This window comes from Rhipicephalus microplus, chromosome 2, assembly GCF_043290135.1.
Source record: "Rhipicephalus microplus isolate Deutch F79 chromosome 2, USDA_Rmic, whole genome shotgun sequence".
Taxonomy (NCBI): domain Eukaryota; kingdom Metazoa; phylum Arthropoda; class Arachnida; order Ixodida; family Ixodidae; genus Rhipicephalus; species Rhipicephalus microplus.
Genome location: NC_134701.1, coordinates 271,115,263 through 271,131,309, shown reverse-complemented (window position 1 = coordinate 271,131,309; position 16,047 = coordinate 271,115,263). Strand labels below are relative to the sequence as shown.

The following is a 16,047-nucleotide window of genomic DNA, read 5'->3' as shown; positions in this document are numbered from 1 at the left end:
TCTTCCGATCAGTTTGCCAGTGTTCTGGCACAATTAAAGTGAGTTTCCTGTATTCGACTGCTGCTGTTTCTGCATTGTGACAATATGACCGCTTCAGATGGATGACAATATGACCGCTTCAGATGGATGATCTGTACAGCGAGTTGGTTCGCAATCTATGTTAACTTACATTGTCACAACAAACCTTCTGAAATAAGTGACGGCAAGAGCCTTTCTATATTCCAAGAGCATAAGTAAAGCAAGCGAGTTTTTCTGAGCTGTAACTTAAGTGTGCACATAATGACACACACACAAAAGGTTTTCTTGCTGCCATATTAAACGCACTATTTGCATTCAAATGGCCTCTGCTAACTGAATGAAACGGAAATAGCTTTTCTTTGGGAATAAAAAGCCATGTGAGCATCAATGCTGCCAAGAAAATCTGCAGTGCTAATGCCATAGAAACAACTATTTCTGAAGACTCCCTCAATGTGCTTTTTGCAGACTACTAATTATAGAGAGGTCACTGTAATTGGGCAAGAGGATGACACGACATGGCTGATATCCCCTGAAAAATGTTTGTGCATTAAACACGAAGGCCCTAAAAAATGTCTAACAGGCGAGTTATCAGCTTTTTTTGACAGCACACTGGTCAGTGCAGCACTGGCAAGCAGAAATTACTAAACTTTTTCGTGAAAGTGCATAAAATGTTATTCATATCGTGCAAATCTTATAAATCTCTCATTTCATGTTTAATTTCTCGGTTTCAATGCATGCTGATTTGTTTGTTATTTTTCTTGACACTTATTTCGGGTAAATAAAGAGCTTTGGGTTTTTGTGGATCACTATTAAATGAACTTTTGATTAATCTTCAGAGACCCTTTGAGTTAATGTAATAAAATTCGACTGTAATTAAAAGCGAAGTGTGGGTGATATAAGTATATTCGAGTATACCTGAAAAAAATTTGACGCCTTGAAAGCTGAATACACCATGTTTATACAACATCTTCAACTAAATCCTGCACACCGTGACAACTTACATGGAAACTTTAACAATGCGAAGTTCAACTGTATTCGTGCTATGACTGAGTGAAACTATTACAAAACTACACAATTGAGACAGCTGCACGTGTCGCTCGCGCATTAACAGCCATGACGTAGCAAAGTGTCACAACTAATATGTGCACGTAATGCTCAAAAATGATTACGCAATCGTGTCATTATTGCACCCGTCAAGATTGCTTGCTCGCAGGTAGAAAAGCAGACCATGGTGTTAAACGGCGTCTTCCCAAGACGGATACTTTAGCGCAAGAGATATCAGAAGTAGAATGTTTGGGCTCGTGCTCAACTTCAGATGGGCCAACAACCATCACGTAACTCGTTACCTGTCTTTTCCTAACCCTACTCTTACCCCGAAGGCGCAAACTGAAGCACATACATGTTTCTAACCTTGGTTTCGTCGGTTATGCGCAAGCATGGTTTTGTGCGCGAGCTCCACTTCCTACAATCATTGGTAAGCAGCAATATCAGCTAGTACACATGACGACCAGGTAACCAACCATTAAACGACGCTTGGTGCTCTGGAACACCGTTAAGCCGTTATCAAGCGTTAACGACGTTAATTGTCAGGCGATATTGACGCACGATTGCGCTGGTTGCAAGGCACGAGCGCGCACGTCTCAGCGAGCACACTGAGAAGACGACCGCGTTTCAGTACAAAATACGCCACTGCCATTCGCGTCGAATGAACCGAGTAGTGGAAACGCGCTGCCTGCACGAGAAAGATGTTCTATGAGCTGGCTGGCCAATTTCATGCGTAAAGTGACCAGCAAGATCTAAATAAAAACAGGTGGAAGGCTGAATCAACTGACTTGGAGTTGTCTTGGCCTCCGGGCGCTCGTCCTGTCTCCCTGTCTCGGCGCTTGTTTGAATTCATAAGTCCCCAGTTAGCAGTCGCCTCTTTTCAATTCATCAAGCCTGGTCCTTTTCAGAGCATCTGAACGACTAGCTCCGCAAAAATGCTGGTGATTTGCTTGCTTTTAATGACAGCGGTGCCTGATCCAGGGACGTTGCACGGCTGCTATTTGCTGCGCGCAAATTAAAAAAAAAAACGAAAGTAAACCGCAAGTCCGCAAGCAACGGCGAGTGGCGCAGTTGCGTAATCGCTGCTCGCAACCAGCGTATCATTGTGCTGTAAGCTGTGTGGTAATAACCTAAGACCGCAAAAACATTGTTAGTAAATTTATGCTTAAAGCTTACTACTAATACATTTGTTATAGAAACTTAATAAAATACTTGCAGAGTCACACTATGGTGGCTAGAGGGGCAAGTGTGACAGGCGAGGGCAGAATGATGCACAAATTCACAATGAAAGATGGCGATCACACCAGGTAGCGCTACTTGCGCAATAGGTTCTTGTGGCGGCATTTACCAGCCTTGCATTATTATACTTTCAATTGTTTTAAGGCCTCTTCTTTTCTGTCTCTTTCCGTTTTATTATTCTCCTTTTCCCCCACCCCAAGTGTAGGGTAGCCAACCGAGCCAAGCTTGGTTAACCTCCCTGCCATCCCTCTCTATTTATCTCTCTCTCAATTGTTTTAAATAACCGCAAACACACCGCGCCTATGCTTTTTAAAACGCTACGTGTTTATTTCGCTAAGAGAAATGTGTTGCAAGTTCTGAGTGGCATTAAGCTATCAATAATAATAATAATAATAATAATAATAATAATAATAATAATAATAATAATAATAATAATAATAATAATAATAATAATAATAATAATAACGTGAAACGCTTTAAATTGCAACGGAACTGGCGTACCGCATGGAGCTGTTCAGCGCCTGTCCTGTGTTACAGTGGCTAGTATAGGTACCTTTGTCGTTATTATTGCGTTGCGTTGTTCTTGCGCTCCTTTTTACTGCGTTTATTATGCTTTAGGTGAGCGAAATGCACCGTGAAACTAACTTCGGAGTTTTTGCTTTCTTGGTGAAATGTAAAAGTGAGTATATTGGCTGAAGTGTTCTGTTTTTTTTTTTTTAATGCGTAGCATATGCTGTGCTTCGATAGAGTTTTTTAAACGTCCACACCCCCCCTGCACAACTCTCTTCTTTCCTTCTTTCCACCACCTGCTTGCGCTCTCCTTGACACCTCGCAACGCCGATTGTAGTAGGGAGCCTGTAGCGCGAACGGAGCCGGCGCGCGACGAGCCACGCTCCCTACCAGGCTGCAGAAACTAGGCGTTTTCTTCTTTTATCCACTAACACCACGACCAGTGTAACTGTTTAGAGCCCACTGCTTCGCATCTATGCATGGTTCCCTTTAGCGGGAGATGGTGCAGTTTTTTCTATCTTCCCTTCCCGCCCACTTTCTTTTTTTCGTAATAAAGTCTCTCATGTATAAAATAGCCTCCAGCTGCAACATCCTAATCTCCTGTTCCTCCAGCGTAAAATAGTCAAACCATTTGCATTTCATAGCAACTTTTCCTAGAGAAACTTCGACAGGAGATCGGGATGTTGCAGCTGGAGGCTATTTTATACATGGGAGACTTTATTTTAATTTAGTGATTGTTTTCTAGGACAATTTGATTATTGTATCCTGTCGCCTTTCTTTTTTTCTGTCTACGTAGGTTGCGCCCTTAATATTTCTTCAGTATGAACCAACTAGCCCAACAACACGTACGTACGTTCTAGTAATTAAGCTGATTGTGTTAACTTTTGATATAGATGCAAAATAAATAACCGCAAAAAAATATACGACGCGTTTATTTACGACACATTTGTTTACACTTCCCTACCACTTTGAGAAGTCAAATTACTTGCTCCTTCTAAGTTTCAAGTGTTTCTGGCGCGGACACTCCTATATTTGTTTTAAGATTTTGCCCAGATATATACTTGCATACACGTGAGCAGAAAAAATAACTGGGCTACTTTAGTGGCCAGTTATTGCTGTGATTTTCGCAGCCAACTATATCCAGCTTGATTCCTGCCAAGAATTTCATAAGTCATGCATGTTGAAGGAGTGCATTTTTCTAGTAGAAAAAAAAAAGAAGAAAGTAAATGCGTAATCCAAGGTTTTCATGCATGTCTGCCAAATTTTCACAAGAATACAGCAAGCCTTCTCTGTCAAATGCACTCACTAACTCGCTGTTCGGTGTAAAAATGGCCCCCGATTTCTTGGTGGCAAAAGCAGAAATGCACTCGATCATTACAAAAGCTTTTTTGTTGAACTTTTGGGTGGTCTCGCAAAATTATAAAAAAGATAAGCAATTCAAATTCACTTAGAACTGTGCTAGATTCGGACAGTAATTAGTAATTCTACCACAATATTGTCAAATTCTCCCGACAACATTTTCCAGTTTGTCCTGGCTCAGAAGGGCGTTTAACATGTACTACCCGACTGGCATGGACAATTTGCTGACAGGCATGGTCAGCCACGGCGGGACTACAGTGGCGGCACGCGCGTGCGCCCCTCGCCCCTCTAGTCCAGCCATGGGTCAGCGAACTGACCATGCGCTGGTTCGCATAACGCAGGCCAGACAAGCAGCGAAGGCGAAGCATTCGAACGAGCCTAAGCATGCGTGGCGAGCACCTATTACTACACCAGCGCCCCTTGCGATGGCCAGAATTTTCACTGCGTTCAACGCGCACTATCCAGGTGTTCTCTGACTACCCCTTGACTAGTGCGAAAGTGTGGGCTTGAAGATCACGCTCAATTTTTCATACACGTTCGCATGTTTATGTTTTTGCGGTTGTGGGCCTCAGTGAGCCATTTCGTTAGTGGTTTGAGAGCGTGCTGAGCACTCTCGATTGTGACTGAGTTTTTCTTGTATGCTAGTTTGGCTTCATCTCTACTGAATACTGATGAGATGACCAATAGTGAGCCCTGATGTAGCGTTCTTTGGAGTTCTCTGCCGCACACAATCGTAAGGTAAGCTCCGGCCATAGTGTCGTTAGTTAAATGCGACACTTTTGTTTACAAAATAAGCGCGCTTATAAATAGCGGCACCAGCCACGAGTTTTTGGATGTCTTTATTTGGTTAGTTATCCAATGCTTTTGAGAAGTATGCGGATTTGTTGCTGGGGTTGTTAGCACGAGTGATAATCTCTCGTATTGAAGGTCAGCTGCTACGTGCTGCAAAACATGTTCCGCAGTTCAGACGTTACGTGTGCGCAACGGTTCGTTGTGGGTGGCGAGTTATCTTTGTCTTAGAAGACCTTAAAGCGCTCTGTTTTGTAGGACACGATGGCAAGTTCCTTTGGTGTCGACGAGTTATAGGCATCAAATTTTCTGCTATCGGAAAGAAAAGTGGGATCACTTCACCCAGCGCTACGCTGAGAAGATTCGTTCTTCCGCATAACTCGTAGACGCTGGTTTTGCAGATCCGCACAACCACTTTCTCATTATGAGGATGCGTAGTGTTTCTCCGTAGCTTGAGATTTAGCCGTGTGACGTGTAGGGCTACTTGCGTGGCTCCAATGTGAGCAGGTGTAGTACGTGTTCGTTCTTATCTATTTTGTTTGCAGTCTCGGATATGACGACCACAAGTCGCTTCGATGCCGTTTACCGAACGGCGTTACTATCGAAGTACTTCATCAAAGGCTGGGGAAAGCCTGACAATCTTAAAAGGTGAGGGGCCCTGCGATTCTTTAAGCTTTTCAGATGACGTCTAAAAACCTGGCCGTGCCGACTAGGAGCGGTCTTTATTTTTATTTGTTCGTTTCGCGTAAGCAGCTTTAGCATAGTAGACTGTGCAGCCTCAAGAAACTTCGCTGGCACAACAGCAGGGCCGCATCATGTTCATTGCTCTCGCTGACACATGATGTGCCCCCCATATATTCACACGTATCATTCTTTTGTCTAGGTTATTTGACTTCAAGAAGAAAATGACGGCTCGTGAAACATGCAACCAACTGGTACCTCACGACTATCCTGTCACGATTGACAAGGTTTGTATGGAACTCTTACATTACCTGGTTGCATGCTGTAGCCTCATACTTCACCACGTTGCAGTTGCATTGTGAGCTTTTGGTTCTTGATTTAGTCTTCTGTGTATTGTGGAAGGTTGAGTAACCAGATGGTATATAGTTGCATGGTAATTAAAAAAAATGTGGTGTTTTGGTAACTCGAATAGTATGTTACATTTTTAGCAAGTAAGAAGCATCATTCACTGCTTGTAGTTTCTAGTCTGGCAATACATCTGTATTAATGTAAATATCCTATTCTTCTTGGCTAGGGGTTAATAGTTTCATCTATTCTGCACTTGTGTAGATTGAAGACCATTCAAACTACCGCATCTTAGAGGGCCACCTAGTTAGTCCGTTAGTTCAGTACCTGCCCGAGTGTGTGCCAAAGGAATCGCATAAAGCATGGTAAGTTGTGGCACGCCTATTTTCCTTAAGTCCAAACTCATACTCAGTGATGCTGAGGAGTGCCTTGTTTTGACCAGGTTCCAAGTCCTCTTGCCAAAGAAATGGGTAACCGACCCACTGAGGCCTCTTTGCATACACCTTGCTGGAACAGGCGATCATGTGAGTGAGCTATGTCATCGTCAAAACATGGAAGCTGCTCATATTGACTGACTGGTGTAAAAGTGGGCTCTCGAATTTGCACATACACAGAAAAAAAGCTGCACAGTGTACTTGGTGATCATCTTGTGATAGTGCTTTTCGCATTGTTCAGTCACTGTGTACACACTATTACCGCTCTGCCCAATCCTGCCTTCTATTGCAGTGATTGCTCATTGTGCCAGACGTTATTGTGCATGAATTCCTCATTCGTCCTTGCCGTTGCAAACTTCGTTATTATTTACATTAGACAGTGATGCAAATGACACAGCAGTACAGATTTTCTTGCTGACAACACAGGAAGGCCCCGATAAGTGATGCATCACCATTATCGAAATCAACACATTCAGAGAGAATTTTAACAAATATTTTGCCATAGCTCCTACCTGTGATGCTGTATTTTAAATTTTTTTTCACCGATTTCTTCATATCTGTTTCACCATTGTGTCAAAACAGATGTCTTTTGTGTAGTCTTGAAGGAATACTAATGTGAAACATTAAATGAAGTTAGGAAAGTCTCTTTGTCATTAATTTTATTATCATAAGTTAATTATTAAAAGTGAAAATTAAGGTCAAAGTTTCATGTCTGAATTGCATGTTTGAACCCTACGAAAGAATTACAGGACACAAGCTAGAGAAGGAAACTAAAATAGACTCTCACAAACTGAGTGTCATATGTGTGGGTGTTATAGTTCTCTCCTTCCATAAAAACCACAGTCTCTGCCGTTAGTATCAGATTCATGCTAGAGAATCGCTGTGTTGCTGCTTGTATCCGCCAGCTTTTTGCTCTTTTTCAGTATTTCTGGAGGAGAAGAACCCTAACGTGCAGGCCACTTTTAAAAGAAAACGGTGTGGCTTCTATAATACTGGAAAACCCTTTTTATATCCTTTTCTTGGCTACGATTATATTTTGCGTGACTTGACTACTGAAACCTCATTACATTGTTCCACCGACAAAAATTTGCAGTTTACATACATTTACGCTGGACATCATGTGCAGTATTCTTTTTTCTTCTTCTCTATTCTTTTCAATATACACCAGATGCGAGCTCAATGTAGAGGTATTTTATGCAAATAAACTTGCTGCATTGCTGTACTTTTTATAAGTGATGATGAGAAGCTAGTTTTAGAGGGTAAAATAAGAAAAGCTGGAATTTTGTGTCAAGTTGAAACATTTTTCCTTGGTTAAGCAAAATCAAAATGCATGTAAGGAAAAAATTACGGCGCTATTTTTGTTGCCTTCTTGTGCTAATGCAGAGGCATCGGTTATGAGCAGGCAGGAGTGCACTCATCATACTTCTTAATTTACACGGTTGTCATTCTAGCTCTTGATGTAGTGTCCATCTTTTTCATTCTGTCGTTTGTTTGTTAATACATGACATTCGTAAAAAGAAAAGCCTTAACATGTGAAAAATGGTCTAAGAAAGCCAAAGGACCAAGTGTGAGTTTGCCTTCATTATCTTATTAAAATGTACAATTTGTAAAGAATTGTCTCTGCATTATCATTTTTTCTATTACATTTTAAAAAAATGTAATGGTGGGGGTGGGGTGATTCACTCTTTTTTTCTAAACATTGTTGTGTAGCACCAACATTTTTTTTTCTGTCTATTCTTGCACCGCAAAGTTATTCTCGAAGTTTCACTAGTTCGTTTTGACCAGTTTTTTTTTTTTTTCATCTTGTAGTGTATCCACTTTTCTGTTTCTCAGTTGATCAGGCTTATTCGAGGGCCAGAATTTGTTAGACTGGGGTGGTGCACCACCATATTGTTCTAGCCTAAAAGAGATAGCTCCCCTGCAAGCAGGTTCCTATGACTGCTCTCGCCTATAAGCCACACCTTTTTTTTCCTCGGTCATTGTTAGAAAATGAGGCTGCAGAGGTATGTCTTTTCATCACAAAAGGTCACCAGTGTGATGTCTTGGCACAGCTGATGTACAGTACACCAGCAGAACAGTATGCAATGGTTAAAGCGGGTATACACTTGTGCTGTTCTTAATCCCATTTCTGCACAGCAACTTTTGTAGCTTGTTACCTTGACAAAAAATGGCCGACACACAGGAAAATGCAGTATGTTTATGACCTTATTACTAAATTACAGAGAACAACTGCTTATTAGCAAGATCAGTTACTTGGATACATAGTATCAAGTGTGTACATATTTCTCTTTTAGTGTTGACAGAGGCTACTTGCGAGCTGCCGTGGTTACCCAAATAATGACTTGCCTAAATTAATTTCACATGTACACGAGTAAACTGGTTGTGTAAGTGCACAGGCTGCGAGGAAGCATGTTTTATTAGATTGCCAGGTAACAGTGCCCTAGAATATCGGCAGCGCTTGTGATCAGGTTCTCATACATTGTCAACTCTTGCGACTGAATACTGCAAGTGTAATTGCTAGAGGCAACGCACACTTTTTATAGCAGACAAATATTCTTTCTTGCAAGTGTTAGTTCATAGCGTCAATGTGCTGCAACACTCGCCATATCGTGAAATATTGTCAGCAACCAGCTAGCCTTTTCTTTGCTTGCTTTTGTAGTGTAGTCAGAGAATGCCAAAGTTCAGATGTCAATGTTTGACTCGGGAATGTAAAAGATCATCCACATCTAAGGTGAACAACTCATTCATATTTAAAACCTCGCTGATGCTTAATAGATAATTTAGGAAAAAACAGTGTCATGTTTATCTAAACCATGATTAGGTGTCATATAGTGGACATTTATCCTGCAAAGTAGAATAAATGTTCTAGTTTTACTGGCTTGAGTGCTACACTCAGAAAGTCACAATACGATGTACCTGTTGTCTCTATTCAAACTGGGAAATCTTCACTACATGTACTCCATGGCCAACAGACGTCATTTGCCAGCCAACGTAATTAGTGTTCTTTCGCTTGGTTCAAAGTTTGCCCTGGCTCCCAAAGAGTCAAGGCCAGAACAGCTTTCTTTTGTACGTCAGGTTTCACATCAAGCCTCTGCTGATGAGAGTGCACATTGCCATTCGGCAGGTGTTAAGGTTGACTGCTTGTCGGCATTGTTTGTGTTCCTTCCATCCGTTGCATATTTTTGCATATAAATATGTACCAACAAGGCCAACTGGCCAGTTTAATCAAGTTCATTCCTGGTACTAAGGGCTCTTTCTTCTCTTCTAATCTGTCTGACCTATGCACCATTGTTTCGCTCATTGCTGTCACATTATGCCAGGCACGAGAACTTTCCTGTTGCCTCCACACCAAGCGACTACTTCAGAACGTCAGAGTGCTTTTGATTTCTAATAAGATATTCACCTTAAATGTAGTCAACCCTGTACATCCACATCTTGAAAGGTTGCACTAGCTGCAACAGACACTTGCGAGTTATTACTGCTTCCTGTATAATTTATTGAATGATATGCTGAACAGTTATCACAATTTCACATCCAGTAATGTCTTTATGGAACACCACTTTATTCATGATGAGTCGTTAAAAGAACCAGCCTTTCTTTAACAATTAACACGGTGTATTTCAGGCGGTCAAACCTGCACTGTGTGTCTGACATCTTTGTCATGGGTGGCTGCCTTGTGCTTGAATCGATGGCACTGCTTCACTGGTGTGAACGTGAGGGATTTGGACCGCTTGGCATCACAGGCATCTCTATGGGTGGCCATGTGAGTCCTCCTCCCAGTGTTTTTGTCATTTCATTTCAGAAACTATCTGCAGCACTTCCTTATCATTTATAAGTTTCTGACAAATTTTTACGTCTGACATGTAACGGGGCACGAGACACTAGAAGAATGGAACAGATGCTGGACTTCCAACTATTGTTGATTATGAAATGCATCTAAATGATCGCCTCATTTGCCGACTTCATACTTAAACAATGTCAGCAAGAAAAACACAAACCGCAACAAAATTAAAACAAAATTAGATTGCCTGATTCATAAGATCAATGTACCTCGCAAGCGCAAGATTACTTAGTCAAGGTCGTTTACACACCGATCGCCTGGCCTTCGTTTTTTTTTTTTTTTTTTTTTGATAATTTCTCATGTCCAAATTGTCCAAAGCCACACCACCGTAGTGGGAAGTTAGTTGAAAGACTGTAAGCTTTGGCTTGAGCCTTTTAAGGTTAACTTGGTCTTCTGTGGCCGAGCATTTGCATGTTGCAATGCCTTAATTGTACACTTTCACAGATGGCATCACTTGCTGGGGCTAATTGGTACAAACCCATAGGAATCATCCCCTGCCTTAGTTGGACAACAGCTTCATGTGTTTTTACGCAGGTGAGCAAACAGGGTTCCTTTTGTTTTTCTCTTTTTTGGTTGGTGTGAAGTTCCACAGTTTAAAAGGACAAGGGGCAAAGAATAAAGGGCACATATAAACGTTTACTTTGACTGTGCGAATTTTCATTACGCACACAAAAAGTGAGGACATTATATGCAAGCAGTGTAGATGGACACACTGTGCTCGACTACGACTTACAATGTTGTAGTTTGTCTCACGCATTTGCAGCAACTCTGCACCCAGTAAATTTTTCATCGTTGCTGTTCATGTACTCTGACTTCAATTAGGCCATCAATCAAACACTTACTCTCAAGTCCCAATTCTATACTCAATAGTTGTCTATGACACAGGCACAAACCTGCCTTTGTAACACTGTGTAACTACTAGTGGCGACAGAGGAGCCCTAGAATTTTTTTTTTTAAGTCGTAGGGTAGCATATTACAACAATTTCTGGTGATGCAATGCGATTTGTCTGCAGGGTGTTATGAGTGGTGCGATTCCATGGGAGCTCCTGCAAAGCCAATATTTCTCTGATCATGTTTTTCGGGAAGAGATCGAACAACTCATCCACACGCCTGAGCAGGTAAGAATGGAATGGACTCTCCATAATTGCCTCAGCTACTTAACACTCGTATCTGTTACTTCTTACGTTGTGTCCACATAGGTCATGTGCTGGCACTTGCGAAGTTTTTGCCAGGCAGCATCAAGTAATGTGTGCAGTTCGGTATTTTGCTTAACTTAAGACCCCAGCTTCACGTATAGAGAGAAATAAGGGATGACGTTCAAGCCGCCCTTGGCTTACTTAACGTTCCTACTATACCTTAATCTTTAACAGTGATTCTCATAATTGCAGCCCCTGTATTAGTGGTGATTGAGGGACAGTGAGGGACGATGCATCAAACACGCATCGTCTTCTGCCAAAAACGCCTACTTAGGGCTTGCAGTAGGAATTTTGAATGATAATAACAGTACACAATGAGCAATTGCACCAGTTATTTGATTCTGTACTGTCTGTTGAATCGTTTGTGAAACCAAGTTGACTGTGCATGACTGAATCGTTTCACACAACTATGCTCGTCAAGTCTATAACCTAAAAATTTTTGTAATGCCAACAATGCTAGTAAAACTGTACTGCACGATTACAATCTGTGCATCTGCACTGGAAAATGCAAGTGCCTGAGACGTGCTTACGTCAAAAGAAACTGCTCTTGCTGCAGTGTCACAGAAATGAGCCAGCACGGTTGGCTGATTCATTTTCATGAAAATTCTTGGAGCTAAAATGGTGGTGCATCAGTTTTCCTAGCAAGTCACTTACTGTATAGTCTCGCAGAATCCTCGGAACACTGGGTGTCGCCTGACCAAGCATTTTGACGAGCAAACTTGTCTTCTTCAAGGTTGCAGCTTCAGCTGCAAATTCTTCAAAGCTGCTGCGTGGAATCTTAATCCGCTTGTCGTAACATCGGCTCGAGCGACATCCCATGTTCTAATGATTTTTCTTCAAGATTCTATGTTCCCCTGAAGTTTTTTTCTGAACTGTATACTATCTTTCCAGAATGCAGCGTTCAAGGCTGGCCAGAAGTTTGCTCGCGAGTTCTCGCACAGCATGGAGAACTACGACGTCTCGCTAGCGTTGCAGTCGAGCCCCGACGTGCGTCCAGCAGAAGCGCTCAATTTCATGCGAGGCATCATGGACGAGTGCACGCATCTGGAGAACTTCGCACGGCCTGTGGACCCCAGCCTCGCTGTTTGTGTGGCAGCCACCAGGGATGCGTATGTCCTTCGCGAAGGGTTGAAACCTTTGCCTGAAATCTGGCCCGGTTGTGAGGTGCGCTACGTCGACTTTGGCCATGTGGCAGCGTTTCTATTTAGCCAACATGTTTTCAGGTAAGCTTCACATGTTTACTTGAATGACAGGAAGTTGAGCTAGTTGGTAGGTAAACATAATAAAAGAGGTAGGGCGTGCAAGCATAGACATACTAGTAGAAGGGAATGAGACAACACAAAACGCCAGCTACCAATTGAAAGGGCGCACACTGGGTGCTCTTTCAATCGATAGCGGGTATTTGTGTTGTCTCATTCTTCCCCCGAGTCAGCATTTGCATGCCCACATTCTTTGTGTGCGATGTTCACTTGCATTATTGCCAAAGCTTATGATGCTCTGTTTAAACAGAATACTGGACATGTCAAATCCATTGAATGTACTTGAAAATCTATCCTCCTCATTGCTATGCAATTTTTCTGTAAATTCATTCGAATTTCAAAATACAGTGAAGGTGGGTCTGGCATGCTATCACAGCAAAGTGTGTATATATGCTATTTGTACACGCATAGCTTCAAATGAATTCTTTAGCAAGAGAATATATAACCTAAGGCTGCATATTCTTTCATGTGTAACAGCTTGGCTTGGCTGGCTGTGACTTCATGAACACATGCAGCTGTGGCAAGTTATCTTCATCTGTCATAGCAGCTGTTCCATGAACTGCATTGTGTCATCGAGAGATAGCATGTGACATGTATAGCTTTCTTTTTTTACAGAAAAGCCATGGTCGACTCTCTGGAAAAGACAAGCTTAAAGTACTACGGGCAGTCGCTTTTTGATAGACAGGAGGGTACCCCCACAGAAGCAAGCACAACTTTGTTGCACGCCGAAGAGACCAACAAGAGAGTCACGAAATCTGAAGTCTAGCTGTGATGTGGCTACAGTATCTCTTGCTGTCTATTGACTTCTCAACCGCTGGGTTGTAACATTTTTTATACTGCCTAGCAACCATAGCCTTTCACAGGGCTGACGCACAAATGGTGTAAATGAAGGCACATTTTTTATCACGTGTACACTGCAAAGCAACTCAACTAACTTTTGCCACTCGCCACTTCATTGTGAAGCAAAAATGGATTCATTATGGCAGTTACCAAAGCTAAATTGATGTGATGAAGCCAAGCACTCTCCTGCAGTTATGACAAACCATTAATTACTTCATGATTACTGCCCAATTAGTGAACTGGACACTAAAAGCAGAAAAGTAGGTCTGAAAATTCATGTGCAGAAAACTAAGGTGCAACATTCTCGAAAGAAAACAGCACTTTGTGATAAGTGGAGAGATGCTGGAAGTTGTAAAGGAATATGTCTAATTAGGACAGGCAGTAACCGCAAGCTGAACCATGAGTGGAAATAACTAGAAAGATAAGGATGTGCTGGATAACATTTGGCAAGCATTCTCAAATCATGAATGGCAATCTGCCATTAACCCTCAACAGGAAAGTTTATAAAAGCTGCATCTTGCCAGCACTTATTTGCTGAGCAGAAACCTGGAGGCTTACAAAGAGGGTTTAGCTTAAATTGAGGACGACGCAGCGAGCGATAGAAAGCAAAATGATAGGCGCAACCTTAAGAGACAAGAAAAGAGCAGAGTGGGTCAAAGAACAAACCGGTGTTTAGGATATCATATTTGAAATCAAGAGGAAGAAATGGACATGGGCCAGGCACGTAGCACGGAGGCAGGATAACCGCTGGTCATTAAAGGGCCACTCACCAGGCCCCATACCAAATTGTAGTTAGACAGTGGAAGTTGTTGGGTGTCCAATGAGGAACGTTTTGCCACAAAAATTTTTTGAATCGGTTCATTACGAGCGGAGAAAACAGGTTTCTTGAAGCGGCGCAAAACGAGGGTGAGAGGAGGCGAGTTCGAAACTCTTGCCGCTCCAGCGCGTAGCCTTCGCAAGCCAAATCTCTTCCCCACCCTCTCCGGCATCCGACCAAGAGGTGACGTGCCCGAACAAGCCCAGCCCCCGTGCACGCGAGCGGTGTTGTTTTTGTTGACCAGCGTTATTTTGCGGTCTTCTGCCTGTTCCTGCGGGATTGTTTGGAAACGCTGACTTAGAAGCGGTAGAGTAGATGAGCACAATGAGTGCGCGAACGCGTATGAGCGTTCCACGGCGGTCATCTGCTCAATGCGCTGACCGCGGAGACCCGAACGCATGCGAAACGCTGGCACATTAGCCCCGCATCTCGTAGCATTTCACGGGAAAAAATGTAACAAAAACGCGCACAATTTTTTATTGCGTCTCATAATTTATTTCAAGTTTTATTCGTCTCTTAAAGCAACAAATACATAAACTACGCACATTGTGTTAAATAATTTTTGCCATGTCACGTGGTATACTGTTGACAACGTCAGAGCAGAGTCGTCTACGTAGAGGACCAACGTCACCGCATTGCCGTGTACGTAGGGCCATTCCTACGCACACGTCATGCCCTCATTCTCTATGCGTGCGCCGGCAGAGGGGAGGGGGAGCAGCATTTATCTTGAAATTTGACCCGTTTCCACGGCGCGTAGCATTGCAAATTTCGGCAGACGTGATCATGAACGCCTCGTCTATGCACTGCACTTGTCAGCTCAAAATTGTCAAACCTGGTAAGTGGCCCTTTAAGGCTAACTGACTGGATTATCAGAGAAAGCATACGCACAAAGGGGAGACAGAAAGTTAAATGGGCCGATGAGATTAAAAAGTTAGCAGGTATAACGTGGTAACCGAAAGCACAAGACCGGGTTGATTGGCGAATTATGGGAGAGGCCTTTGCCCAGCAGTGGACGTAGTTAGGCTGATGATCATGATGATTAATTACTTTAAGTGTTCCAAGTTTGGTGCAATCTTGTACATAGCAAATTGTGTAAATACAATAGTCACGTCACTGTCTTCAAACATGTTTGTACTCTACGTAAAGGAACAACTGTGTTGTTTTGTGTGCTGTATATGTGCATGTTTTTTTATTGGAGCTTGGTTTCATGCTTATTAGTCTACCAGAGTTGTAGATTGAAATAAACATATGTACAGGTTGCCTGTGCAAGTAGGTCTTTCATATGGTTTGGAGAAATAAAAAAATAAGTTGAGGCCCACTTCGAGAAATACATTATTTCTATGCCTACATTCTGACTGTCTTTGTCAGATACAAAGTGACCAAGTGATGCACGAGAAATGCTACTTTTTACATAAGCAAATCTCTAGGTTAATGCAAGCTAAGGCTGCCAATATGAGGGAAATTTCCCAGATTAACCCTTTACTGCCGGATGTCGCGACATACCGAAAAATTTCGAGCAAGTAAGTTCTGAAGTGCGTTCGATCATTAATGCCGGCTGTCAACTACTCGCGGGGCATTTAGCTTTCAGCATGAAAAATTTAGTGCTGTCTCACCTCGGGTATTTTTAAGCTAGAACCGATGGTTTTGAAGGTGATGGCAGAAAGCGCGTGCAACA

At 42.4% G+C, this 16,047-nt stretch overlaps 2 protein-coding genes and 1 non-coding gene across 3 annotated transcripts in view; 2 read left to right on the top strand and 1 right to left on the bottom strand.

Moving 5' to 3' along the window:
- Ube3a (ubiquitin protein ligase E3A) overlaps window positions 1-2,060 on the bottom strand; it is a 66,556-nt gene extending 64,496 nt beyond the window's left edge. Inside the window, exon 1 of the mRNA XM_037420974.2 lies at window positions 1,851-2,060. Within this exon, the coding sequence (XP_037276871.2) occupies window positions 1,851-1,915 (65 nt within the window). The 5' untranslated portion in view covers window positions 1,916-2,060. The remainder of the gene's footprint in view (window positions 1-1,850) is intronic.
- A 2,591-nt stretch (window positions 2,061-4,651) lies between these two features.
- On the top strand, window positions 4,652-13,816 carry LOC119169971 (protein ABHD18). Its single transcript, XM_075881576.1, has 12 exons — window positions 4,652-4,908; window positions 5,505-5,607; window positions 5,843-5,927; window positions 6,250-6,350; window positions 6,428-6,509; window positions 7,343-7,429; window positions 7,961-7,986; window positions 10,044-10,182; window positions 10,705-10,794; window positions 11,274-11,378; window positions 12,348-12,679; window positions 13,331-13,816. The coding sequence occupies exons 2-12, from the start codon at window positions 5,513-5,515 to the stop codon at window positions 13,479-13,481; spliced, it is 1,293 nt and encodes a 430-aa protein (XP_075737691.1). The 5' UTR covers window positions 4,652-4,908; window positions 5,505-5,512; the 3' UTR covers window positions 13,482-13,816.
- On the top strand, window positions 5,222-5,372 carry LOC119170912 (small nucleolar RNA SNORA79). The gene has a single exon (XR_005109784.2). It is a non-coding gene; the product is annotated as a small nucleolar RNA SNORA79 (small nucleolar RNA).
- Window positions 13,817-16,047: the final 2,231 nt, after the last annotated feature.